Consider the following 26,479-nt stretch of genomic DNA (forward strand, 5'->3'; position numbering starts at 1 on the left):
GTGAAATAGTCTTAGGAACTATAGCTCTACTGAGCCAAGTTCTGCCTCCATTTATATAAAATTCATTAATGCAATCAAAAGCAGAATCTGTTCCTTAATCTTTTTTAAATTAAAGATTGTATTGAGAGCCTAAGGCCTAAGCTTGGTTTGATAGAAAATGCTTGTACCAGGTATTTTCAGGCTGAAGCCCAATACTGACTACATGATCTGAAACAAGTAACCTACAGAGAAATGACTGACACCCTTGCAGGAATTCAAGCCAGAACTGCTTGGTAATCTTCAGATGTCCCTTCAGAAATCTGTTTTTAACTTCAGCACTTGCTGTCTTCCAGCTCCAAGAACTTTATACATTCCAAAGCAGTGTCTTCAATGGATTTTGATGAGCCAGTAAGATTTGCAGCTAAGTAAGGCATAACTCCTGATGTCACTTGATTGAAGTAACACACCTGTTTGAACAAAAGTAAATGAAACAAAAGAGCCTATGGATTGCAAGTTAGCCATTTTTTTTTTTGCAGAGCCTGGATGAGTACCACAGTTTTTATGGATGTGAATAGAAGCACACGGTGCTTCTGAAACTGAAGGCAGTAATTTGCAAAAGGCATGCCTTTTTCACAGCACTCCAGTGATGTGGGTGTCCTTGCTGCTCTCGCATCTGCAGGTAAATGCACGGAGCAGTGCAGCAGGAAACACCGTGCACAATGTGTTAAATACGTGTGCTTTGTGAACAAAGCTGTTCCCTGAAAAAAAGGAACTGCAGCCACCAAGAGCTGCTCAAAGTTTTCAGAAAAGTGTTTTCTTAAATGGAAAAGTTTTAGCCTTGCCATGGCAAAGAAGATGGGCATGGGTCCAGAGATGGGAGTCAGATTGTGTGATTCCTGGCATATGGAAGTTCAAGCGAGGAATTTAATTTGAACTAATTAATGATGGCACACCACCAGGCACCAGTGTAATGCACATCCTCTAGAGGTGTATTTTAGGACTCAGTGAAGGACTCTGGAGGGGCAGGGCAGCCTCCTGTGCTCGGTTTAGAGCCCATTTCTAACACTCAGATTGGCCAAAGCTGGGCAAGACAGACTCCACACACCCAGGATGAGATTTTTTTTTGAGGTATTTTGCTGTTCCCTTTGCAGAGTGTCAGCTTGGGTGGGGTGACAGCCCCAGCACAGGGGCACAGGGCAGGGCACAGCACGGGACACTCACGGTGCAGGAGCTGCTGCTGTTGCTGTGGATCTGGAAGCCAGCGCAGAGGATTTCACTCCTGCAGAACTCCGGGCTCGGGGGCGCCGTCCCGAGGGTCACCGACCTCACAGCCACCGTGTAGGGCTCCCTGCAGGGCAGGGACAGCTGTCACACCCTTCCTCTCCTTAAAACCGCTCACCAGCCTACAACATGCCATTTTCACAGGAGGGCACAGGAGCTCGGCTGTGCCCAAGGATCCTGCTTCAAAGCCTGGGCCCTGCTGAGTCTCAGGCTGCAGCACAGACTCCAGGTCAGGAGACCTCTGTGGCAAACAGAACAATTCCCCACCTTTTCTTTTTAATTCACCCTGCTGTCCTCAGCCCAAGTTTACAGCATCAGGGAACAACCCTTACCCAGAGGCTTCACGGTGTGGCCACTGTACAGGTATCCAAACTCATTCAACCCCCCCTAGCACAGTACAGAATATTGCCTTTTAGTGTTAACTTGAAGAATTACTGAATGTGAGAAAAGAAACAGAATAAAGAAGGATAAGCTACACCAAAAGGTTCCATTTGCCCATGTTTCGCTGTGTAAGAACAAAAAAGAATCTAATAAAAAATAATAAAGCTTTGGAAAGCAGGTATGTTAAAATGAGCAAGGGACTTGGCAGAATTCACAGGTACAATAAATGTGTGAGGTTTCAAGCACTTCCTTGACTAAGTAAAAACTCTGTAATTACATGGAATGGGAGTATAAAGTCACTTCAAACAAACAGGAAACAAACTCCCAGCTAGGTGTTTCAGCCCACTGACAGGCTCTCTGGGACATGAATTTTTTCCCAATTTCCCCATTTGAAATTCTGGCCTCTTTGCCCTCCTGGTAGGCCACTCCCAAAGTGTCACTGTCAAAGAATCAATACCAGACTATGCTAAAAATTTATGATGATCTGGATTTATTTCACTGCACCTTCACATTGCAAAACAAGTCTGGTTGTACAAACTCAGGCATCAACAAAGGAATCTCACTCCTTAAAACGTGAAATGCCATCTTTGTCACCTGGAGACAGATCAAGGTCACAGGACTCCAGAGCTTGGCCCCCAAGTGCTCAGAGCTGAAATCAGAGCCTAATAAAATACTCACTGTGGCCTGCAGGGCTGCCTTTGGGACACCAGAATCACAAAGTCTCTGGGTGGGTGGCCTGTCATAGGGGCAGAGGTGACGTGGTAGATTTTCTCCTCCTCACTCACAGCCTGCAGGAGCTCGCATGTCCTGTGAACACATTTATCACAGACATCAGGCCCTGGCGTGTGCAACAGCACCTCCTCCAACAAACCCAGCACAAACAGGCTCCATCCTGACACTCAACCTCTGATTTTCATGTTCCAGCAGCAAGGCAGAGAGAGTGAAAAAATTAAGGTTTCCTGCAACACCCCATCAACAGTATTTCTTTAGGTTTCATTCATTACAAGCTGTAAATTCAGTAGAGTTTAGATTTTCAAATATCTCTAAGGTTCCACTTCCACCCTCTGGTAAAAATCTCTCAGGGTGTAATAGCTAACTGAAAATGCTTCACCAAATCAAATTAGTATAATTTCAATGCAACTGTCTCTAATCACTATTCTACACCATAAAAAGTAAATAACAAACCTCAAATACCTTTTAGAGCCATTCCAAAACCTGTGCCAAATCATGCAGGCTTTCAAACATGTTATTTTTCTGAAAATATGAATTTTGAAGGACCCCATTTCTTGATTCCTCACTTTGACTGTACAGTGAAACTGAGCATCATTGTCCCCAAGAGCACAAACATGATGGAATCCAGGTTTTCCTTGATTTTTAAAGCTAGCATACACAATATATATCCACCACAGTTAACTTTTCCTTTCTTTACTCGTTTTGGGTTTTTGTCCCTTTGAACATACACATGTCCAGGATTTGAACTGTGCTCATTTAAATGGAGGATGACCTCTGTCCTACCCCTCCCTCTTGACAGAGCACTCTGTATTTTGGAGCCAGACTAAGCACAAACCGAATTTTACTTCCACAGTAAAACACCAAAACCCATACTTTGACCAGCGAACGCTTGATGTCAAATTCTGGCAACGCTTTCTTCCTAAGGGAGCAGCCCAGTGCCAGCACATCAGGGGGTGTGTGTCAGGGAAGAGGGGTGGTCAGGGGGCTCAGAGCCCAGGGAGGGGCAGGGTCTCACAGGAAATGTCTGTCCCAGCGCTGGCGGAGGCTGAAGTCGGACAGGAGGGAGAAGGCAGCGTGGGATGGGACCTTCACCTGCATCTCCACCTTGAATGACAGCACAGCACCCTCCTCGTGGGTCCAGATTTTCACCTGGGGGGGGAAATAAAAATAAAAAGAGAGAAAGAGAGAAAGAGAGAAAGAGAGAAAGAGAGAAAGAGAGAAAGAGAGAAAGAAAGAAAAGAAAGAGAGAAAGAAAGAAAAGAAAGAGAGAAAGAAAGAGAGAAAGAAAGAGAGAAAGAAAGAAAGAGAGAAAGAAAGAGAGAAAGAAAGAGAGAAAGAAAGAAAGAAAGAGAGAGAGAAAGAGAGAGAGAAAGAAAGAGAGAAAGAGAGAAAGAGAGAAAGAGAGAAAGAGAGAAAGAGAGAAAGAGAGAAAGAGAGAAAGAGAGAAAGAGAGAAAGAGAGAAAGAGAGAAAGAGAGAAAGAGAGAAAGAGAGAAAGAGAGAAAGAGAGAAAGAGAGAAAGAGAGAAAGAGAGAAAGAGAGAAAGAGAGAAAGAGAGAAAGAGAGAAAGAGAGAAAGAGAGAAAGAGAGAAAGAGAGAAAGAAAGAAAGAAAGAAAGAAAGAAAGAAAGAAAGAAAGAAAGAAAGAAAGAAAGAAAGAAAGAAAGAAAGAAAGAAAGAAAGAAAGAAAGAAAGAAAGAAAGAAAGAAAGAAAGAAAGAAAGAGCATGTATTAAAAACAAAGAGTGATGACTGTAAACATTCAGATGCATAAATGCCACACATTTAGGACTAGGTTTTCTCAGGAGTTCCTGGGAAATGCCACAAGCCTTTGCTCAGGCAAATCAGCCACACCTTGGCCTAGCCCCCCTGCCCCTAGGGCAACCCAGCACTTCCCTTTCCAAAATGGCCTTTTTTTATTCCTGCTCTCTTCTGTGAAACAGAGCACCCAGAACTAATGATACTCTAAATAACTACTAAAATTCATAGTTTTACATTTCTTATCCCACACCTGTACTATCTTGCCTTGATTATTTTGCGTCTACTTCTACTTACAGGCCTAAAACCCAAGACAGAGAATTCAAAAGGAATAACCTGTACATAACAATGCACACACAAAAGAAGTGTTTGGCACCTCCCACAAACGTGGAAGAAGATGGGTACAACAGAATGCTTAGAATTAGAGGATTTTATCCCCAAATTCACGTGCCTTATTGCTTCTCAAATCCTGAGAAGTTCAACAGAGTTTCATTTCCAAGTGATGCAAAATTCCTAAGCTTCATCATCACTGTTGAGGTTTTGCTGGGTTGTTTTGTTGTTTTGGGGTTTTTTTTTTTGCTGCATCAAAAATGAACAATCTTTTAGTTACACTGCATTTTGAATTTCTGGATTTTCCTGTCTTGGAAGAGGAAATAAACCCCTTATCCAGCAAACACCTTGCTGAAGTAAAGTCTGGGGTAAAATTAAATGCTGAAGAGCTTTAAAAACCATCTACAGGAGGTCTGCATCAACATTCCTCTAAGGCACAGAACAGAAATCAGGTTGTTCTAGGAGACTGGAAAAATCACAAAACAAAGCTGGAGGTGCAGCTGTCAAAGTGAACATTTAAAAAAGCTGTTAAGTGAGCATTGGCAAGGCTGGATCATTTCTACAAGTTTTCAAGCCCCCTGGTTTTGTGTCAAAGACATCAGAGTTCCATTTATTAACCTTCAAAAATGGTCAGTCAGCTTGGGGTCATTCCAGCTGCAGAGAAAAGGGAACAAACCCTCTGCACTTCAGGGTCATTGCCCCTTGTGCTGTCCCTCTCCAGACTGCTTGTAAGCCCCCTTTAGGTATTGGGATGTGCTTCAAGGTCTTCCCAAAGCCTTCCCCAGGATGAACAACCCCAGTTTTTCTCTCTGCCTGTCTCCACGAGCTGTTTCAAGCTTGTTTTTCCCAGCACCAGTGTTGTCTGCTGTTTATTTGGCACAGCAGTGTCTTTAACCACTGCAACAACCTACACATGGCACTGGCAGTTTTGCCATCACTGGAATTCCTTACCATTTGTATCTGCCCTTACTCAAGTATCTTACTCAAGTACCTTACAGTGTTTCATAGCCTGTGACACACAGGAGACAAAAATACTTTTAGTATTTTAACTAAAATAGACTAAAATACTGCAAAAGTCTTTTATTGTCCCAAAACACCTCTGAATCCACATGACCTTGAAGCCAACTGCCAGCCACTATCCACATTTCAGAAACTCAGCCTTGGCAGATGCCTGATGTCTCTCCATTTGTCTGGAAAACATGCACTGCAACAGGGTTAACACCAGGATTTTCCCCTCTGCTAGAACTGGTTTACACGAGTTTTCTCACTGATTTTGGGTTTATAACACAAATTCCATGAACAGGGAGGTGCTTTTGCTTTCAGATCTCTGTAATTTCTTTTCTGCACTTACATTATCCAGAGTCTTCGTTATGTCCCACCCTGGTTTTCTTGCCAGGTGTGTCAGTGCAGCTATGTTGCTGTAACTCAAATATGCCTGAAACACAAGACACATGTCTGAAAATGGAGGGGTAAAGGTACATTTCACTGAACACTGCAGAAACGAGGTGTCCTTTTTTCCTATCATTATGCTCCAACTGCAAACAAATGTTTATTTTCCTTGTAAGTGAAAACACACTTCAGTAGTTTCTGAATTAAAACACTTCCAGTGGCTTCCTGATGCACTCATATGGCTGTTGGCAAAACAATCTTAATTAAAGGACAACAAAACACTATTTTCAGCTTCTCCAGTTATAAAGCTGTGAAGAACAACTTTGACCACCAGGGAGACAATACAGATAACCTCTCAGACCACTGAATTAATGGTTTTGTCCATCTTCCTCTTAAGTAATTAGAATTGACTCAAAAATTAACCTCTTCCTTGCTACCAGGCTGGGTCCATACTGGCAATTGCTCTACACAGCAGGCTCACAGCAAAGGAAGTGCAAATACATCCATTCTTTATGCTTGGCTACAGTGGATGGAGTTCTCATTTAACCACTCCATAAAGAGAATATGGCCTTACAGCCTTTTACTGGCAGGCTTTGATTTCATAGGAAATAAATCTTAGACAAGCCACTTCTAGTACTGTGTGCATATTTACATTATATGTTCTGCAGGGAAAAAAAAAAGGGGAAAAAAAAGGGAAAAAAAAGCTACTTTAACCACACAAACTGGACACTGAAACAATGTTTAGCTTATCTAAAAATCCACCTCACTTCAGTTTGAACACCATTCATTGCAAGACATGGGCACAGTACAAAGCAAAGACGCCTGGTGAAGGGTACCTGGAAATGAGCAGGATTTCACCTCTCTTTTCCACAGAAACAAAGCTGATGCTATTCCAGTCTTCGTATCTCTGTTGCTATCTCTCCCCTCACTTTTGGCACGTACTAAATGGCTTCCTCACTGCAATTTTTCAGACATCCTGTGGCTGGATAAAGCCAAAAAAAAAAAAACCAAACCCAAAAACCCCAAACTACTTCCTCTACAGGAGAATTCAGCTTTTGCAACAGCTGGGGACTTTGAGGGATAAATCTGCAGGAGACCTTAAGGGACCACTTGTATGCATCTGTTTTAAAAAGACTTTTTTTTTATCCTTTGTATTGAACCTACTCTTAGATCAGTGGTGAATCATCTTCTCCCTCCTTTTAGAAGAGAAATGTCACTGTGTTACACGTCCATCCATTCCTCGTGACTACCACAACACTTCAGAGGGTCCACCTGCACTGCCACAGCCTGAACAGCTGCTTCACACACCCCAAAAGGTGCACAAATACAGCTTTTTATGCACCTACAGATTACCTGGTTGCTTGTCTCCCAGGCATCAGAGGGCTTGTCTCCTCTAGCAGATAGCATGCATTTTCTAAAACATAATTAAAAAGAGACACAGTAGCATAAATTGGTTTTACACGTCTGTGTATGCTAGGAAAAATCACTTTCTATAGGCTTAAGTGTCTTCTAAATACAGGTACTTTATCAATTTTTGGTCTGCAATAACTGCTTTTCCTTTCTGAGAAAGACAGTGAGACAAAGTAACATCCAAAGCAAAGTAATTTTGAGACAAGTAGCCTCTAACAATTTCAGTGCCACGGAAACAAAATTATTTGTAAGTGTAAGCCATGTAACAGTCATACACACATTAAGCAGAGTTCAGTTACTTTATTTAGAGGGTTAGAAAATTAAGTTCAAGGTCTGCCAGTGACCCAGCTATACCTGGTGAGTCGAATCCTCCTCCGGGCAATAGCTCCATAGTACCTCCTCACACAATCCTGCATGAAAAGTGAACCAGAGAGAAACACATCTCACTATTTTAGAACAAAGTCCGAAAAAAGACAAGTAAAAATTACTTATTGCAGATAGGCAAATGTCAGAGCAGTAATAGAAGCAAATAAAGAATAATACTTAGTGCACTGGCCTTTCCACAGGCTGGTGGTTTACTTTTTACCTTGGCAATATTTGAAATTTAAAAAAAACCAACCCAATGTGATAGAAGAGTTGTATCATTGTAGCATCCTCCTGGTGCTTTTTGGTCCTAAAGCAGGGGCAGCTGGGCAGTGCACCACACACATTCTGCTCTTTCTAAATGTGCCACCCACCAAATAAATATTACAAATATGAATACTATAAATATTATAAATAACTATTATAAATATCATCATCTGGTGTTGAAAGCACAAAGGAAAATTTTATTTTTCAAAGTCCTTTTCTCCTCTTGGGGCAGCCTGCAGTGGGCAGTAGTGAAACTGATGCCCCAGTGAGTACGTAAGACACCTCGATCCATTTGTCTAGTTCCCACCCTACAAAAAGTAAGGTCCATGATGTTAAAAAAATTATTTCATTTCTGCCTGAAATGGCTGAAATACTGGCTCTCTAAAACTCTTGTAACTGGAGCAGGAAGATTAGTGACAGGTGTCACCACAGCAAATAATTTAACAATAGCATTCAAACTGCTTCAAGTGCTTCATGAACCACTTTCAGGGAAACATGAAGTGAGATCTCCATGTCAAAGGAAATGAAAAGCCCACCCACGTCATGGCATTTGATTCCCACAGACTTCTTTATTCACTCCATTTCTCATCTTTGTTAAGGGTTTATAAAAATAACTATTCACTGAATACTTATAAATTTCATCTGCAGTCAGAGGAATTTGCAAGAGACGTAGACAAGTGGAAAAATCTCCAAACACATCAGATTCTTCTTCTCTACCCATCAACCATGGAATCTTTAGTCACAAGGACCCTCCACTGAGCCTCCCAGTTCTGGAAGACTCAAGCTAACAATAACAAGCCTCTCACTCGAGGGCAACCATTTCATTTGGAGCTTTTCCCCCCTGCAGAAGCTGCACTGCATGGTCTCTGCGTCCCCAGGAAGGCTGTGCTGACCACCCTGCTCCTGAGAGCTCACCTGTGTCCTGGGCTTGACCTTGGGGAAGGTCAGCAGCTCCCCTTTGTCATTCACAGCGTTAAAAATGAGGAATGCACTGTTAATGTGCCGTGGCTGGTCCTTGATCCACTCCTCACAGTTGTAAGCCTCAACACGGACACCAACCTCCACACTGCAAGGGAAGTTTAAACGAATTACTGAACTGCTACAAGTGATGCAGAAGCAGCCCTCAGACATGCTGAAAAGGACTGCAGTACCTCCAGGTGTGCAGGAAGCCTGACTCAAATACCTTCTGTAGCATAGCAAATCAATTAATCAATCTGGACAGACACACTTCTGTAATAAAATAAAATATGGCAGTAGCTAAATAGCGTTTAAAAAAAAAAATTAAAAAAGCAATAAATAGAACCCAGATCAAGAAATGCCCAGACAGGAAGACCCTGGCAAGAATCTGACATCTTCTGAAGAATCAGATCTCTGGGAGCAACTCAGCCCTTGAAAATCCCTGAATTTCACAGGAATATTTATTGTCTGCCTTTGCAGGAGTGGGATTTGGAGACAAATGATCTTTAAGCTGAAAGTCAGAGAATAATTTTTTTTTAAAACTTCCACTGATCAAAGTAAACAAAAAAAAAGAGGCACCTATAAGTGGTTACAGATACAGATACACCCCTCAAAGTCACACCTGAAAAACAATTAATTCACTAATGAAATCCTACTGATGGAACCCGAAACACACAGTGTAGGCTGGTGCTGGAGATGCCAAGGGGGACAACAGATGAGGAGCTTTACCTGTTGTGAAAAGTGTTGTTGACAATGGCATTGAAGACGAGGCGGTCACCCACAAAGGATGGCCCCCAGAATTTGAACATGTTAACTGACTTCAGGATGGGGTGAGAGCGACAGAGGCGGCTGAAACAGAAAGCCAGAGAGACCAGAACACACAGTTGTGCCAAAAGCACAGCCAGGGTGACTGACCACAGAAACAGGGTGTGCAGGACCTGGAAGGTCACAGAATTACCCTGATCTACTCCATGTTAGCATGTTCAGCTCCAAGAGCAGGTAACTCGAGCTTCAACCATCACAATACCACTTATGTCATGCTGTTTCATTTCCTACACCATTTTACAAACACCAATTAATTCTCACTGCTTGAGACTGCCCTCTCTTAAAGCCAGACCATGAATCCCTTACCTACAGAGTAACCACTTACCTGGCAGTTTCATTAATTTCTGCAGGACTGCACGGGGAGCGGGCTCCTGAGCAGCGTAAAAATGCCAGACCTCAAAGCCTTTAAACAGGTAAAGGAAACCTGAGCAGAAAGGCTGAGCACCAGTGTCCAAGCAATGACATGACAGTTTATCTAGTCTTAATATCTGTATTTTTGCTTTTTTTCAGATGCTTTCCGCTAGTGGGCTATGAAATGAGAATTTAAAAAAGCCTCACACGGTGACCAGATGCAGTCTGTGTAAATAGAATCTGGCTTCCAAGCTCTCTGGAGCAGGCAAAAAATCAGGTTTCTCCATTGGTTCTGCATGTAGTCAAAGCCCCTCACTTTCTGCTGGGATGTTTGTGCATCAGAGGAAGAGGGGGCAATACACAACACACACCATTTATTTTTAGCCTCTGAAGCAGCACACTGCTCCCAGCAGGGAGCCCATGTGCACATCCAGCAGAGACTGCTCCACGGTGAAAGTTTCCTAAATTTGAAAATACAGTTCTGTGGCACTTACAGCTTTTAACTCAACTGCACTTTGAAAACTAATGTACCGGTATTGTTAAATGCACACAATTATCTGCAGCTAATTAACTGACTGGTACATCTCTTCAATAGTCTAATACATTTGAATTACTTTGTAATTAAATTAAAATAATTTGCTCTTCTGATTTAAAATGCTAAGCGTTGATTTTATTTACAATGCTTACTCTAAAGATGCAAACACAATAATGATGAGGAGAGGAACAAACCAGAAATCAGGCTTAAATATTAATTTTTTTTCCTGGAAAAGTACACCCTGAGTGCTTTTATTGCACATGTAAGGAATAAGAAAGTATACATCAAGTTCAAGTTAATATTATTAATATTCAAATGGTTTTAATGCTATCTGCAAGATTATCTGTAAGATTTTTTTGGCCAGCCAAAAAAAAGGTGGTGGGGAAATCACAAGCCAGAAGGAGAGTGAGTAACCTTTAACATGCCCTTAGAAATTTATTTTTCCACAGCTATCCCCTCCTCTTCCATTCCTCCATCGCTGTCTGTGGCCATAGAAACTCTTACCTGGCACCTTCAAAGGTGGGGTCTAACTCTGAGTGGCCTCACAAAGGGTTCTCAGTGAGAGAACTCAGTTACTTCTCAAGCAAAAACTACAAAATCTCTGTTTTCAACCAGCCTCTGATGCCAGCTATTATTCCTGAAATTTTCCTACATGAGTAATCATGTTTGACATAAATTAGTTCAAAGAAAATTTGTTCAATACTCCGTTTGCTGATGTTTCCCTTTCCTTTTTTAAATCTAAACGTGACTTCCACTAAAATTTGTCAGGTGAAAACAGGTAAATATCCTGAGTCATATTATGGCAAAAATCTGCAAAAGTCCCTTCAAGCCACTGTAACTACATGTGGGGGAAAGGTCAGTGCACTCTGATGTTACTAAAACAAGTTGTTTATCCAACCACTACAGAAAATCTGTTGTTATCAGTACAGCCACTGGCTACAAATCAAAACCATATGAATAATGAATGGAGAAGTCATTTAATTATTAAAGATAAAAAGGGAAAACATATCTAACGTCCCTGCAGTGAATTAGGTCACTCGGTATGCAAGGAGAATTCAGACTGAAACTTGAGTGCTGCTCACAAAGAAGCTTTGTACAGTGTCCAGGAACAGGAAGGGAGACAAACAACAGCTTGACTCCAGGGAAGAGGAATTAAATGATTATGTGCCTGGGTCACACTGACAAGCAGCGTCACAAAACATACTTTGTTCTTTTTACCTGAAGATGCCCGAGCCCTTTAAACTGCTGAAATTGTTGCAAGCCATAGGATGTCCAAATCAGAGGGACTGAAAGGTCAAGTGACTTGCTGAGGGTTATGCACCTATTCTGTGTACACACCGATAAAACAGAGCCTGATTATGCAGATCCTTTTTCTCTGACTTATTTTTCTTCAGATCATGAGGATCTGAAGAGTAAGTTCTAGAAGGCTGTTCATTTTTGGATGTCACTTGATACATGGTTAGTATTGGTTTTAACCTGATTAAGCAACTACCTTTGTTTTTTAAGCACTGCACCAAGCACAAGGAGGGCAGGTTTCTGCTCCTGTATCCAGTGTTGGCTTTCTGCAAAGATTCCCAGGAAGGTAACACAGTCTCTTTTGCCTTAGGGTCTGTATGTGTAACAGAAGAATGTCTGAGTCTCAGTGGCACGGCATGCTGTGGGAGATGTACCATGTAAATAGTTCAAAGCCCTTCTGTAATGTGAGGAGGAGGAAAAGTCTCAAAGGCCTGAGTCTGTATTCTTCATACAATAAATCCCTGTGAAACCTTTAACATTAAAAGCACATCCATTTAGAACCACATGCAGAGACAATGCTGTAGGAGAGTACCTTGCTGAAATGCTTGCCACTGTCTGCATCCAAGCCATGATCTGGCCACCAAAAGTGTTTCCATGATGGTTTGCATGAGGAGGCAGGACAAGCTCAGTGCTCTGTACGTGAGTGTGCTCAGTTGAAACTGCATCTTTCTCTTCACAAGTGTCTGAAACACAGCAGCAATGTGTCAATGAACGCTTTCAGAAGAAAACACACCCAGCGAAGCGTGCAGTTTGCTTCAGAAGCAGTGAGAAGAAGAAGAACAGGCACAGAAGAGCCTTGTGGCTTGCAAGGGAAGCAGTAAGAGGCTGAACATTTGCTCTGCTCTCCCAGGAGCTGCTGCAGCCAGCCCTGAGTGCATGGCCACATCCCTGTGTCAGGGGCAGGAGCTGTGTCCCTGTGTCAGCTCCTGTGTCCCTGTGTCAGCTCCTGTGTCCCTGTGTCAGCTCCTGTGTCCCTGTGTCAGGGGCAGCTCCTGTGTCCCTGTGTCAGCTCGGTGTCCCTGTGTCAGGGGCTTTGTCCCTGTGTCAGGAGCTGTGTCCCTGTGTCAGGAGCTGTGTCCCTGTGTCAGCTCCTGTGTCCCTGTGTCAGGAGCTGTGTCCCTGTGTCAGGGGCTGTGTCCCTGTGTCAGGAGCTGTGTCCCTGTGTCAGCTCCTGTGTCCCTGTGTCAGGAGCTGTGTCCCTCTGTCAGGAGCTGTGTCCCTGTGTCAGGAGCTGTGTCCCTGTGTCAGGGGCAGCTCCTGTGTCCCTGTGTCAGGAGCTGTGTCCCTGTGTCAGGAGCTGTGTCCCTGTGTCAGCTCGGTGTCCCTGTGTCAGGGGCTGTGTCCCCGTGTCAGGAGCTGTGTCCCTGTGTCAGCTCCTGTGACCCTGTGTCAGCTCCTGTGACCCTGTGTCAGGGACTGTGTCCCCGTGTCAGGAGCTGTGTCCCTGTGTCAGCTCCTGTGACCCTGTGTCAGCTCCTGTGTCCCTGTGTCAGCTCCTGTGTCCCTGTGTCAGGAGCTGTGTCCCTGTGTCAGGGGCAGCTCCTGTGTCCCTGTGTCAGCTCCTGTGTCCCTGTGTCAGGAGCTGTGTCCCTGTGTCAGGAGCTGTGTCCCTGTGTCAGGGGCAGCTCCTGTGTCCCTGTGTCAGCTCCTGTGTCCCTGTGTCAGGAGCTGTGTCCCTGTGTCAGCTCCTGTGTCCCTGTGTCAGGAGCTGTGTCCCTGTGTCAGGGGCAGCTCCTGTGTCCCTGTGTCAGCTCCTGTGTCCCTGTGTCAGGGGCTGTGTCCCTGTGTCAGGAGCTGTGTCCCTGTGTCAGGGGCTGTGTCCCTGTGTCAGCTCCTGTGTCCCTGTGTCAGGGGCTGTGTCCCTGTGTCAGGAGCTGTGTCCCTGTGTCAGGAGCTGTGTCCCTGTGTCAGCTCCTGTGTCCCTGTGTCAGGAGCTGTGTCCCTGTGTCAGGAGCTGTGTCCCTGTGTCAGGGGCTGTGTCCCTGTGTCAGGAGCTGTGTCCCTGTGTCAGGAGCTGTGTCCCTGTGTCAGGGGCTGTGTCCCTGTGTCAGGAGCTGTGTCCCTGTGTCAGGGGCTGTGTCCCTGTGTCAGGGGCTGTGTCCCTGTGTCAGCTCCTGTGTCCCTGTGTCAGGAGCTGTGTCCCTGTGTCAGCTCCTGTGTCCCTGTGTCAGGGGCTGTGTCCCTGTGTCAGGGGCTGTGTCCCTGTGTCAGGAGCTGTGTCCCTGTGTCAGGGGCTGTGTCCCTGTGTCAGCTCCTGTGTCCCTGTGTCAGCTCCTGTGTCCCTGTGTCAGCTCCTGTGTCCCTGTGTCAGGAGCTGTGTCCCTGTGTCAGGGGCTGTGTCCCTGTGTCAGCTCCTGTGTCCCTGTGTCAGGGGCTGTGTCCCTGTGTCAGGAGCTGTGTCCCTGTGTCAGGAGCTGTGTCCCTGTGTCAGGGGCTGTGTCCCTGTGTCAGGGGCTGTGTCCCTGTGTCAGGAGCTGTGTCCCTGTGTCAGGGGCTGTGTCCCTGTGTCAGGGGCTGTGTCCCTGTGTCAGCTCCTGTGTCCCTGTGTCAGGGGCTGTGTCCCTGTGTCAGCTCCTGTGTCCCTGTGTCAGGGGCAGCTCCTGTGTCCCTGTGTCAGGAGCTGTGTCCCTGTGTCAGGGGCTGTGTCCCTGTGTCCCTGTGTCAGGGGCTGTGTCCCTGTGTCAGGAGCTGTGTCCCTGTGTCAGGGGCTGTGTCCCTGTGTCAGGAGCTGTGTCCCTGTGTCAGGAGCTGTGTCCCTGTGTCAGGGGCTGTGTCCCTGTGTCAGCTCCTGTGTCCCTGTGTCAGCTCCTGTGTCCCTGTGTCAGGAGCTGTGTCCCTGTGTCAGGGGCAGCTCCTGTGTCCCTGTGTCAGCTCCTGTGTCCCTGTGTCAGGGGCTGTGTCCCTGTGTCAGCTCCTGTGTCCCTGTGTCAGGGGCTGTGTCCCTGTGTCAGGAGCTGTGTCCCTGTGTCAGGGGCTGTGTCCCTGTGTCAGCTCCTGTGTCCCTGTGTCAGGGGCTGTGTCCCTGTGTCAGGGGCTGTGTCCCTGTGTCCCTGTGTCAGGAGCTGTGTCCCTGTGTCAGGAGCTGTGTCCCTGTGTCAGGGGCTGTGTCCCTGTGTCAGCTCCTGTGTCCCTGTGTCAGCTCCTGTGTCCCTGTGTCAGGAGCTGTGTCCCTGTGTCAGGGGCTGTGTCCCTGTGTCAGGAGCTGTGTCCCTGTGTCAGGGGCTGTGTCCCTGTGTCAGGGGCTGTGTCCCTGTGTCAGCTCCTGTGTCCCGGTGTCAGGGGCTGTGTCCCTGTGTCAGCTCCTGTGTCCCTGTGTCAGGTGCTGTGTCCCTGTGTCAGGGGCTGTGTCCCTGTGTCAGGGGCTGTGTCCCCGTGTCAGGAGCTGTGTCCCTGTGTCAGGGGCTGTGTCCCTGTGTCAGCTCCTGTGTCCCTGTGTCAGGAGCTGTGTCCCTGTGTCAGCTCCTGTGTCCCTGTGTCAGGAGCTGTGTCCCTGTGTCAGGGGCTGTGTCCCTGTGTCAGCTCCTGTGTCCCTGTGTCAGGAGCTGTGTCCCTGTGTCAGGAGCTGTGTCCCTGTGTCAGGAGCTGTGTCCCTGTGTCAGCTCCTGTGTCCCTGTGTCAGCTCCTGTGTCCCTGTGTCAGCTCCTGTGTCCCTGTGTCAGGAGCTGTGTCCCTGTGTCAGGAGCTGTGTCCCTGTGTCAGGGGCTGTGTCCCTGTGTCAGCTCCTGTGTCCCTGTGTCAGGAGCTGTGTCCCTGTGTCAGGGGCTGTGTCCCTGTGTCAGCTCCTGTGTCCCTGTGTCAGGGGCTGTGTCCCTGTGTCAGGGGCTGTGTCCCTGTGTCAGGAGCTGTGTCCCTGTGTCAGGAGCTGTGTCCCTGTGTCAGCTCCTGTGTCCCTGTGTCAGGAGCTGTGTCCCTGTGTCAGGGGCTGTGTCCCTGTGTCAGGGGCTGTGTCCCTGTGTCAGGGGCTGTCCCAGCTCAGGGAGCACCACTGAAGCCCCAGCGTGTGCTGGGCTGTTCAGGGCTCCCAAAAGGGGAGGTCAGAGCAGCTCAGCACCAGCTCAGATGTCTGTCACAGACTGCCCTGGGTGTGATGGACACCTGCACACATTGGTTAATGAAGGTTAGAGCAGGACACCGTTATTTCAATTTGTTACAAATCTTGTGATTGTCTGAGACAACACCAAACGGATGAGAGAAATGAGGAGCTGAACAAGTGGCCACCTTGTATTACCTGAGCATTTCTGATGCCACTTACCAGTCTTTAGCCATGCATCCTCACCCTAATCTCAACAGTTTTTGGTGGTGTTTCACAGGAAAAGGTTTAGGCAGGAGATTACATCAAGCAATTTTAAAAGTGCCTGTCTGTGTGATGACCGGCTTGACCCGAATGGTACTTTTGACTTATGCCATAATTAACTAACTTTGAGGTTATGTAAGTGTGTGGAAACCTGTGACTAACTTGTACTTTGGACCTACTCAAGGTGTTCCCTAAGATCCACTCACAAATAATCCTCACTTTCAGGGTATGATTTGTACCTAAGTTGCTACCTAGCAGCCTTTACACGTAATGTTCTCTCCTCTCTTCTCCCACTCTGCTTGTTCTGTCTCCTTGAGGAGGTGAATTAGTGCCACAATAATATCCCTCAAAGAAGTTTCCAGGAAAGGCAGTGGAGACAAAGCCCATCGACCTCTGATTTGTCACTCAGGTTATTAAACTGTACCCTGTGAGACAGTTTCCATGAAGACAAATAGCATGTTTTCTTCTACCAAACAAGCCTCTTCAGTTCTATGAAGTCTTACTAAATTGTTAAGGGTAGATCTTTGTTCATAACAGGTTTAATCTCTCCTCAGTAAAACCACATAATGCCTGTTATTTATACATGGAGCTACAGCTCAGATTTTCCAAATACCAGCATATTTTCTTAACTGCTCTGAGTAATTGCTTTTGTGGGGGAACACAACAACTTTTGAGCACAACTTTCTTTAAGAACAGAAATTACTGCAATAAATAAAGAAGAATCTCTTTCTTTGCTCAGCTTTTCTAACTTTTTTACCTGTTTTGACCTCCATGTAATGAAACTTCTGCTTGTTGGGAATCATCTTGGGGCACAAGCGTAGTTCTTACTTTGCTTTCTGGAAAATACACGGCCATCAGCCCGAGTGAATTTCATGCTTCTGCCTACACCACAAGCAGTGTCACAGCAGCTCATTGCTGCAATGCAGAGCCCTGTGTGACCTCACTCACAGAACCTTTCTGAAGATCTGCATTTCACACTTAATGCATGCTCAGCCTTCCACCCTGTGTTTTTAAATCTGGAATTTCTGAGAGACAAAGAAATACCACTCCATTAGAGTAACTCTCTAACACACCTCTGGCACCTCTAACCTCTAACTTGGCACAGACAGTTCTACCTGATACCATAACCCCAAGGAGATATTTTGTCTGCTTTTTTCCTTCCTTCTGGCTGCCCATAGGTGTTTGTTCCTCCTTCTATGCTGAGTGCAGAAATCACCTTCCTTATTGCTCTCCTGCATCAGCTTCTGAAAGACCTGGACATAGCCCAGACGGATTCTTCTCCTCTCAATAGCCAGGCTGTGCTCCAGGTGGTCCTCTGCAGACAGCAGCTGTACAGGTTTTAACTCAACCTGTGCAAAGGGAGAGGAAATAAACACAACAGTTTTGAATTTCACAATCATAACAAAGCACGCTTTGAACTTCAAATGCCATCAGCATTTTCTACAAATTTCTCCTACGAGCTGTCCAAGATGGAAGGTTTAATAATACAACAGAGTATAAAGTTCAAGAGATTCTGCATTATCCTTTCAACTTCATTTATTAAAACTCAGTGACTGAGTTAAAACTGCTTTTAGCTTTAAATACAAGCATCCATGAGAGGCACACAGTGTTCAAGACAGCCCTCATTTAAAAAAAAAAATAAAAATAAAAAAGACAGGAAAAGATGGACTTAATATGAAGGTTTTCAGGGTTGAATTTTTGAACCAGAAAAATAATTCAGTTGCACTGGCCAGTGGTGTCAGTGCAAATTCCTGCGTATGTCAGTTCAATGACAAACTGCATCCAAACCTGTACTGGCTTAAGAAAATTACTGCATTTGGATAACTACAGCACAGGTGTCACTGGACAATCACCTGTGAGATTTGTCTAGAAGGCTAGCCTCAGAAACATTAAAATAATGCACAAAGTAGTGCACCATAGACAAATCCAACGTTCTGTGTCTTGCAGTGCTGCCACTAATATTTCTCAGCTTTTGACTCTTCCCTCTAACCCTCTTGCAGATTCATTGCCTCCTTTCCAGTCCTTTTCAAGAGCTTCCTTGATTTTCCCAGATGGCCCAGTTAAAAAATTAGGATGGTGGGTATGTTGAGATTCTCCTTGTACAACTTCAGAAACAGTTGTTCAGAAAAGTGGAATTGAAAAAAATATTCTTCATTATCTCTGAGACTTTAGTTTGTGATGGAATTTGAACTGAACTCTCAACCTCCCTCTGGAACATTCCTGTCTTAAGCCTAATCTTAGTTAATCATCACCAAAAAATTTAATCCTGAATTAATCTCCCCAGAAATCTGGGCAAAAGGTAAACAGATTGATGTTATGAGTATGATATCAAACTGGCAACGACCAATTCTCACTTGATAATATTTTAGTGCTCTCAGGGTAGCAATTTATCCATCAGCCTTTCAGAGACAAGAGCTGGGCTTTACTTTCAGTGAAACTGCTCCAGAGTGTTTCTCCTCCAGACTGTGCCACATCCTCAGAGAAGAGAAAGCAGCAGTGATTGGATGCATTAATTGCTCATGGGATGACCCTGCCCATCTCCAGTGGATGTTTGACAGCCAGATGTGCGGCTGTAACACATCAGAGAGACGGGAAACTCAGATCCAGTCACATTCAAGAAAGCAGAATTTCACATACAAAGGGAGTTTATTACGAGAGCCTGAGGAGTGTCTGGCCTTCCCCACAAGAAAGCTCTAGAAGGACTGTGCCTGTCTGGCACAGTGATGGGAAGGCCAATGGCACCGTGACTGATTTCCAAACACCTCCAGAGAGCCAAACTCTGGGGAGAAGAAACAGCCCTGGCGTGAAAACTAATCAACATAAACGGCAAAAAACCAATTTAGATTGGAAGTGAGCTTAAAAATAATGTCTTCTGTCTGAACAGTGGTGTCTGAACAACCTCCCCAAGAGGGGAAGTGAAGGATGAAAAATCCCACCCTGCAATCAACTGCTGGGAAGGAGAGGGACTCACAAGGGTCCCACTTCCACTGCTTGTCTCTGTCAGTGGTGTAGCCCTCACAAAGACCCCACTTCTATAATGAAGAAAAGTGTAAAAGGAAATGGAAATAATTACAATATCAACAACAACAACCTAACCATTTCAGAGCAGCAAACTGGAAAAAAAACCCAAAACCCTATCTTATAAAGTCTGGACTTCATGCTTTTTTCCTGCCACTGGTCAGAATAAAGAGTGTTTCTGCTGTGTTTCACAAGCAGAAAATTTGGATTATTTCATAGGAACTCAGTGACTCCAAGCTTAGGAGAGAACAGGAAAAATACCTTTGCAGCACCAACTGGTTTGGCCACGTACGTTGCATATGCCACACTCACAATCTTTTCAGCATTAGTCAAAACATCCTGTACTGTCACCTTGATGCCAACCTACGAGGAAGAAGGTGGTGGAGGAAGGTATTTGCATCATTGTCAATTTATTTGAGAAAAAACAGTGCTGTTTTTATCAGGCCCTTGCATGTAAAAAGCAAAAGGTAAAAAACCTGCTTTAATCACTGATACATCTCTGGTCATCACAATATTAACTCAGCTTTGAAAAGTCTTTTAGTACAACTGCTTTTATTTTTGTTAAGCATCACTTGTAGGGTAAAATTACAAAGCAGGAAGGACACTTAGAGGTAGTTTTGTATTTCCTTCCATTTACTTCTATGGAATTTGCAGTTGCCATCTGAAACAGTTTCTAATGCAAAAAAAGTGTGTTTAGAGGTGCAAAGCACAATGAAACACTTGAATGTGACACACTGGGTTTGATCCTGTGGCATAGGCCTCATATACACCAAAATTCTTAAGAATTAGATTTCTTCTAATTCTTAGAAACTTTTGGAATACATCATCTGTGAGAAGCATCACTCCTATGGGTAATAATGGGAATTGGACACAGGCACAGTGCACAAACATCTGGAACAAATAAACCTGGACCCATGCTGTGTTCCTCTACTGCTCCCACCTCTGCTCTATCCCTTCAATATCTTTAGGAAAAAGAGTGATGATCTCTTACCTCCATGCTGGTTTTGAATGCTCTGTTCACCTTTGTTCTGATGGCAATAACTTGTCCAACCCTGTTAAGAAGAGTAAGACCTTACAGCATGAAAACATGCAGCTTTATAAGGGCATTAATCAGTCTGTGTCTTCCACACTGCACTGAAAATGCACTGAAAAATGTGCATTTTTCACTGTTTTCAGTCAATGCTGTTACTCACCAGACAGACCTGGTCAATGAAATTACAGCCACTCAGAGATCTGCACACCCTTAATGGCAACATTCCTTCTCTCTGCTGGTGTCTGTATGATGGCAGGTGTGCTCCAGGTACACACAGAAATTCTGGCTTTTGCTCAAAGGCACGTCCTGCACCACATCACTGAGCACACTGAGCTGCAAAAGCTCTCAGATACCCCCTGCATGCACCTCTGCCACACAGGTACGTGCACAAGAGGAGGTGATCCAGCACAAAAAGTGCTCCTGGACATCTTTAAAGGACGGGGGAAGAGTTCACATTCCAAATCTTGGCCAGGAACTGGGCTGCTTGTCCTTTCTGTGCTAACATCATCCCTCTGAAAACTACTCTTCCCCACTGACCTACATAAAATACCTAAGCAGAATTTTTACTTCATTATCTAGTGTGATTTTATTATATTATGTATTATTTTTATTATAGGATTACTTTTTATTATATTATTTGTTTTTCTATATTACTTGTTTTTTGTTATATTATTTGTTTTTATTATATTATTTATTTTATTCTTTCTTATCTTTTAAATTCTCTTTATTATATCATCAAAACAAATTAAAATGAGGAAATCTTTTTCTTTCCTTCTGGAATTCCTGAAGCACCTGCTCCCTGTTGCTAACAGGAGCAAACCTTGTTTCCAAAGCCCTCCAATCCCAGCCCCAAGCAGTGCTGAGAGGGTGGAAGGAAGGCAGTTTGCTCTCAAGTTCTCCCACTGAGCAGGAAGTAAAAGGACACAATGTGCAGGGTAAGCCAGAGCCACAGCCAAAAGAGATGGGTGTCAGGCCACTGCCTCCAGGGAATTCAAACTGAGTTACAAATGCTAAAGAGCAGTCCTGGGGCAGGCAAAGTGGAGCTAATTACAGCCAAGACTGAAGTAAAATGTAACTCAGAGCACTTGGGTACTGACAACACATTCACAGCAAAGGATTTCGTACGGTTATTACCCCAGTTTATTTAAAGTAGTAATAATAATAATTGCTCCCTAATTTAAACTAATGAAGTTTTGACATTTAAAGGTAAAGGCTTACTTAAATTGCTTATTCCACTGCAGAACTAGAATGGGAAATAGGAAACCTGCTCCTTCAGAGGACCTGCCAGGACCAACAAACCACACAGCAATTTTCTCTTGTTCACATCCAAGAACACGGGGGGAATCCTTTGGGTGGACAGGGCAGGGGAAACGGTCAGTGGGAAGAACTAAGAGCATCTGCAGGTGCACAGCCCTCATCAGCCCCTGCAGAAGATGCTCAGAAGCAGTTTTTGCAATATTCATTGCAGAGAAAAAGCAGAACTGTTAAGGCAATGGTTCCCAACTGCACAGCTAGGAGAGTGCTCAGAAGTACAAAAATGCAGGAGCAGAAATCACACAGTACCACACCTCCACTTGAAACTGTCAGAAACTTACCTGAATTCACATACAGAACACTAACAAAACCTAAATAAATGATGTAATTGAAAATCAGTACCACTGAACTGCTGTGTGTTACAAGAAAAGGAAGAGGTTATCATGCTATAAAACTAAGTTTTTAACTATATAGATTTTTGACAATTTCTGTTTACATCTCAGCTGAAATAAACACAGAAGCCTTAATCCTTGCAGAAGATTTAGTAACCTGGTTTAGACAAATAAACCTGACAGTAAGTCACTTACTTAAAAAATGTCTTATTAATTTACCAGAGAGAGTAGCAAGAACTCTTTTATTTATGCAAGATGTTTGTATAATTAACTAGATCTGGCAAAATTTAGGAAATTGCACGGTAAGCTACAATAAGGATGTTAGGGATGACCTGACAGAGAAAAGCAATTTCTTAAATAATTTCTTTCACAGTTACAAGATTTGTACCGGAAATTCTTGTTACAAATGGAACATCGTTATTACAAGTGAAAGAATAACCAGAAATATTTGGAAACAGATTTGGAAGGAAAAGTATTTTCATCATATTCCAGAAGCTTTGCTCTGCTCTCAAAAAACTAGACAGAAAAGTGCTCTGAAGCTACCAAGTCTGAACTATTACATCTGAAAGGGAAATATTACTCTGACTTTGATTAGTTTTCACAGACAGGATTTTTTTCCTAAGGACAAAATTAAAAACATGGAGCAATTCCAGTCAGAGCAAACACTGCAATATTGTGAAACAGACACAGAAATTCTCTTTAGAGTTCCAGATTTGGTAAGGTCACGTTCTCTTCTTTGTCACTGGCTCTAGTTCTTACTCTGATGGACACTGCTCTAACAGCCTCAAGTCTGAGTGGATGCTTATTTCACACTTGTGCCATGAACAGCTTTAAAGTAACCTCAGCTGCGCCTCTGGCAGTGGGTGCTGCCTTGCTCACAGCCACAACAGCTGCATGTGCACTGCTCTGAGCATCCAGGTCTATCCCATCTAACCACTCATTAACTCCCAGGCTGCTCCCTGTAAAACCACACAAATCCCACAGAGTAATGGCTCCAGGTTTCTGTGAAGATATGGCATAAAGGTCCTATTTCCTCTTACAGTGTCTTTGATCCCACTGAAAACCAGGAAAAATGGCTAGAACAAGGCCAGCCCTGTGCTATCTTGTAGACTCAGTGAATGCAAAACATTTCTCTATTTTCTAAAGGAGCTGCAAGGAAAAGATGTTAAGAAGTGAACCGAAACAGAACTTGCCACAATAAAAACACTAATAGCAGTAAGTTTTGTAAGTATGTATTTCTTATTTAACAGAGATAATTGCAGCAATTCACTAGAGCCATCAGTCAGCAGAGGCCATCAGTTTCTCACCAGGCACCTCGATTGCCAGCTCAAGGTAACAAGAGTTTATTTCTGCCCTGTGAAAAGGATCTGCTCTCTGTGTGGGTCAAGCTACCACAGACAGAAGAGAGCAGTTTTGAGACTCAGCCCTGTGGCTGTGGTGAGTTCACAGGTCTGCTATCCCCCACTTAATAACGCCTCAGTTTATCTCTGCCAAATAAAATCCTACAGAAGGAAAACATCTGACTGCTGTCAGCCGGTCTGTACCTGGCAGCCTCTTCAAACTGGATGTCATCCATGGACACTGTCACGCAGGACACCCCAGCATGTTTCTCAGCTTCAAAAGAGACACAGGGGCACACAGTTACCACTCTGCACCTGCAGGGAGCTATTCACCTGTGGGCTGGAGCCTGACACACAGGGACTGCACACCGCAGGTCCCGCTTCTTCCTGTGAACAACACACTGCAACGCTGCAGAGCGCCCCTCGGGAAAAAAGAGAAGCTAAGTAAGGTTAAAGTTAACACTTTTTATCATGATCTTGCTGTAAAGGGTGTTTGTATTTATGGGTAACATCAGGAGACGAGACTAGATGATGCTACTCAGTTTGAAAACTTCTGCCTAAGGTCTTTTTCTAAAAATGGACATTCCGGTAGGAGAACCTTAACAAGCATTTTGAAAGACAGAAAGAGTCACAAAGGGTTACCAGGCTCACAGACAGCTCATCATTCTCCTCAAAACAATGTGTCATGAGCATCAGCTAAGGTAATCCAGTTTTATATCAGCTGAGGATTCTGAGATGCAGGAGAAGAACCGACTTATTGGTAGATAAAAACCTTAGTTTATTAGTGCAGTCACAACAGTGGAAAGCAGCTAAGTACACGTCCTTAGTGCTGCACCAAAAATGCAGGAATTAAAGAAAAACAAAGACAAACAAGATTTTGAAAATTCAAAAACCGAATTCACCTGCTGTGAAACACTTTAACCTGAATTTGAACAGCTATTCATCTCCCTGGGATGCATCAGGCTGCGAAAAAGAATGTACGGTTTTTGTATTAATTATGAAAACTAATATGGAAAAAGTAAACATCTTATTTACTGTTAATATTTAATCACCTGATAGTTAAGTTTTTATAGCAAGTTAATATATATTATTTATTTGACCACGGCACCTAGAGCTTCCAGTCAAAAGGTAGATGTCCAGTGAACTAGGAGCTGTATAAACCTCTGCTCCAAAGTCCTAAGTGGCAGAGGCAAGAGAGGGGACCAGCAGGAAGCCTGGAAAACAGCACTGCACAACAAGCAAGAGCTCTCGCTCCCAAGCAGCCCCGTGTTATTAGTGAGCATCACAAGATAAGCTCAGAGAAATCAGAGGTTTTGTATCAACATCTGAAGAGTTCCCTTTAAAAATATGAGGGGAAACCAGAGTCTCTCCTCAAGAAGCACTGCTGAGGGTAAACACACTGCAGGGCTGGAATCACTCCTCCACAAAGCTGAAAGGAGAGGCAGGTTTGTTTGGAGCAGCTGCCCCAGGCCAGGCGGTCCCGGGTCACGCAGGGCAGGCGGGCAAAGGCAGCTCGCTGCCAGCGCTTCCCCTGCAGCTCACAGCAGGCACACACACCTCACTTCTACAAGTTACCGAGGCGGCTTTAGGAGCTTTCGGGGCTGGGATAGTCAGACATGGAATGCCCTGCACGCTGGTTGGATTTGTGGTTGTTTCACAGAAACAACCGAGACCATTTAGTCCAATCCCCTGCCACGGCAGTGGCACCTTTCCCTCTTTTTGGCACACATGTCCCAATAATCTTAAATTAGTACTTTCCTTCCTTCTCTTACTTACCTTTTCTCACCTCTTTTTTTCCCTTCTGCTGCTCCTTTTTGAAACTCTCCTCATCCTCACATTCCCTTCCTCGCTCTGCTGTGCCATCTGACGCCTCATCCTCGTGGTGTCTGTTCCTAACTGGACCCCAAATCTCCAGGGCTCCTGGAGAGATGTGGAGCTCTTGGAGCGGGTCCAGTGAAGGCTGCCAGAATGACTGGGGGGACTGGAGCATCCTCCTCGCTAGGGAAGGCTGAGGGAGCTGGGTCTGCTCAGCCTCGGGAAGAGGTGAGTGAGAGGAGACCTCATCCACGTGTATGAATGTCCAAAAAGGGTGTCACAGCACGGATCAGGCTTGGTGGTGCCCAGCCATGCGACATGAGGCAAGGGACAGAAAACAATGCCCAGGAAGCTGCACCTGAACACGGAGCTGTGCCAGGGAAGTTCAGGCTGGAGATCGCTCTTCCCTCAGAGGGTCGTGGGGCACTCAGCAGGCTCCCCAGGCTGACAGAGCTCCAGGAGTGCTTGAACAGGGGGGATTGTTGGGGTGGGACTGGGTGATCCCTGTGGGTCCCTCCCAGCACAGGATATTGTGTGATTCTGTGATGTAGAACTTCTGTGAGCACTGGAACACACCGCCCAGAGAGGGTGTGCAGTGGAGCTCACCGGGCCCGTCCCACAGCGTCCGCAGGGATCCTGTATGCCGTGCTCTGGGATGACCCCGAGGCGGCACAGGATGGCCACTGTGGCCCTTCCACCCTGCCCCAGCCTGTGACCCGGCGCAACCCTCACAGCCCTCTCCCCGTCCCTGGGGATGAAACTTTCCCTCAAGCCTCCCGCGCCCCAAGGCGGGGGCTGTCCCCTCCCGCTGCGGTACCTGCGAGGCAGGCGGCGGCGTCCATCCATCGCAGCAGCGGCCCCGCGCCCAGCTCGCCGCGGGGCCCGGCGTGGGCCGGCAGCACGGCCTGGCACATGCACACAGCCATGGGGGAACGCTGCCCCGCTCGGCCCGGCACCGCGGCCAGCGCCCGCCGCCGCCTCCGCCTCAGCCATGGGCGGGACCGGCCCGCCCGGCCCCGGGCCCGGGGCGGAATCGCCTCCGCCGGCCTCCCGCGGGGGCGGGACGGGCTGAGGGGAAAGGGAGCCCGGGCTGAGGGGTACCTGGGATGGGCGAAAGAACAGTGCAGGACTGAGGGTAAAGGAGGGTCCGGGATGAGGGGAAAGGAGTGTCTGGGGCTGAGGGGATAGAGATAGCAGGGATGAGGGAAAAGGGATGCGAGTTAGGAGTGCTGGGGATGAGGGGATGGTGTGCCATTCTGAGGGGAATCAAGGAGTGGTTTGGGTTGGAAGGGACCCCAGAGCCCCCCCATTCCCACCCCAGGCACGGCAGGGCCAGCTCGCAGTGTCCCAGGAGCTGCCAGCCCCAATGTCCAGCCTGGCCTTGGGCACTGCCAGGGATCCAGGGGCAGCCCCAGCTGCTCTGGGCACCCTGTGCCAGGGCCTGCCCACCCTGCCAGGGAACAATTCCTGCCCAAGATCCCA

At 45.7% G+C, this 26,479-nt stretch overlaps 1 protein-coding gene across 1 annotated transcript; it reads right to left on the reverse strand.

Annotated features, from left to right (window-relative positions):
* Positions 1–142: 142 nt before the first annotated feature.
* On the reverse strand, positions 143–25,995 carry ACOT12 (acyl-CoA thioesterase 12). The gene is given in 16 exon segments (XM_023944800.2): positions 143–315; positions 318–446; positions 1,201–1,327; positions 2,320–2,448; positions 3,389–3,522; positions 5,810–5,893; positions 7,201–7,261; positions 7,612–7,667; positions 8,803–8,953; positions 9,574–9,693; positions 12,384–12,534; positions 17,362–17,494; positions 19,425–19,526; positions 20,155–20,215; positions 23,387–23,456; positions 25,815–25,995. Coding segments are annotated over 16 exon segments (1,641 nt in total). The 5' UTR covers positions 25,924–25,995; the 3' UTR covers positions 143–291.
* Between the last annotated feature and the right edge of the window lie 484 nt (positions 25,996–26,479).

Source organism: Cyanistes caeruleus, chromosome Z, assembly GCF_971803275.1.
Source record: "Cyanistes caeruleus chromosome Z, bCyaCae1.hap1.1, whole genome shotgun sequence".
Lineage (NCBI taxonomy): Eukaryota > Metazoa > Chordata > Aves > Passeriformes > Paridae > Cyanistes > Cyanistes caeruleus.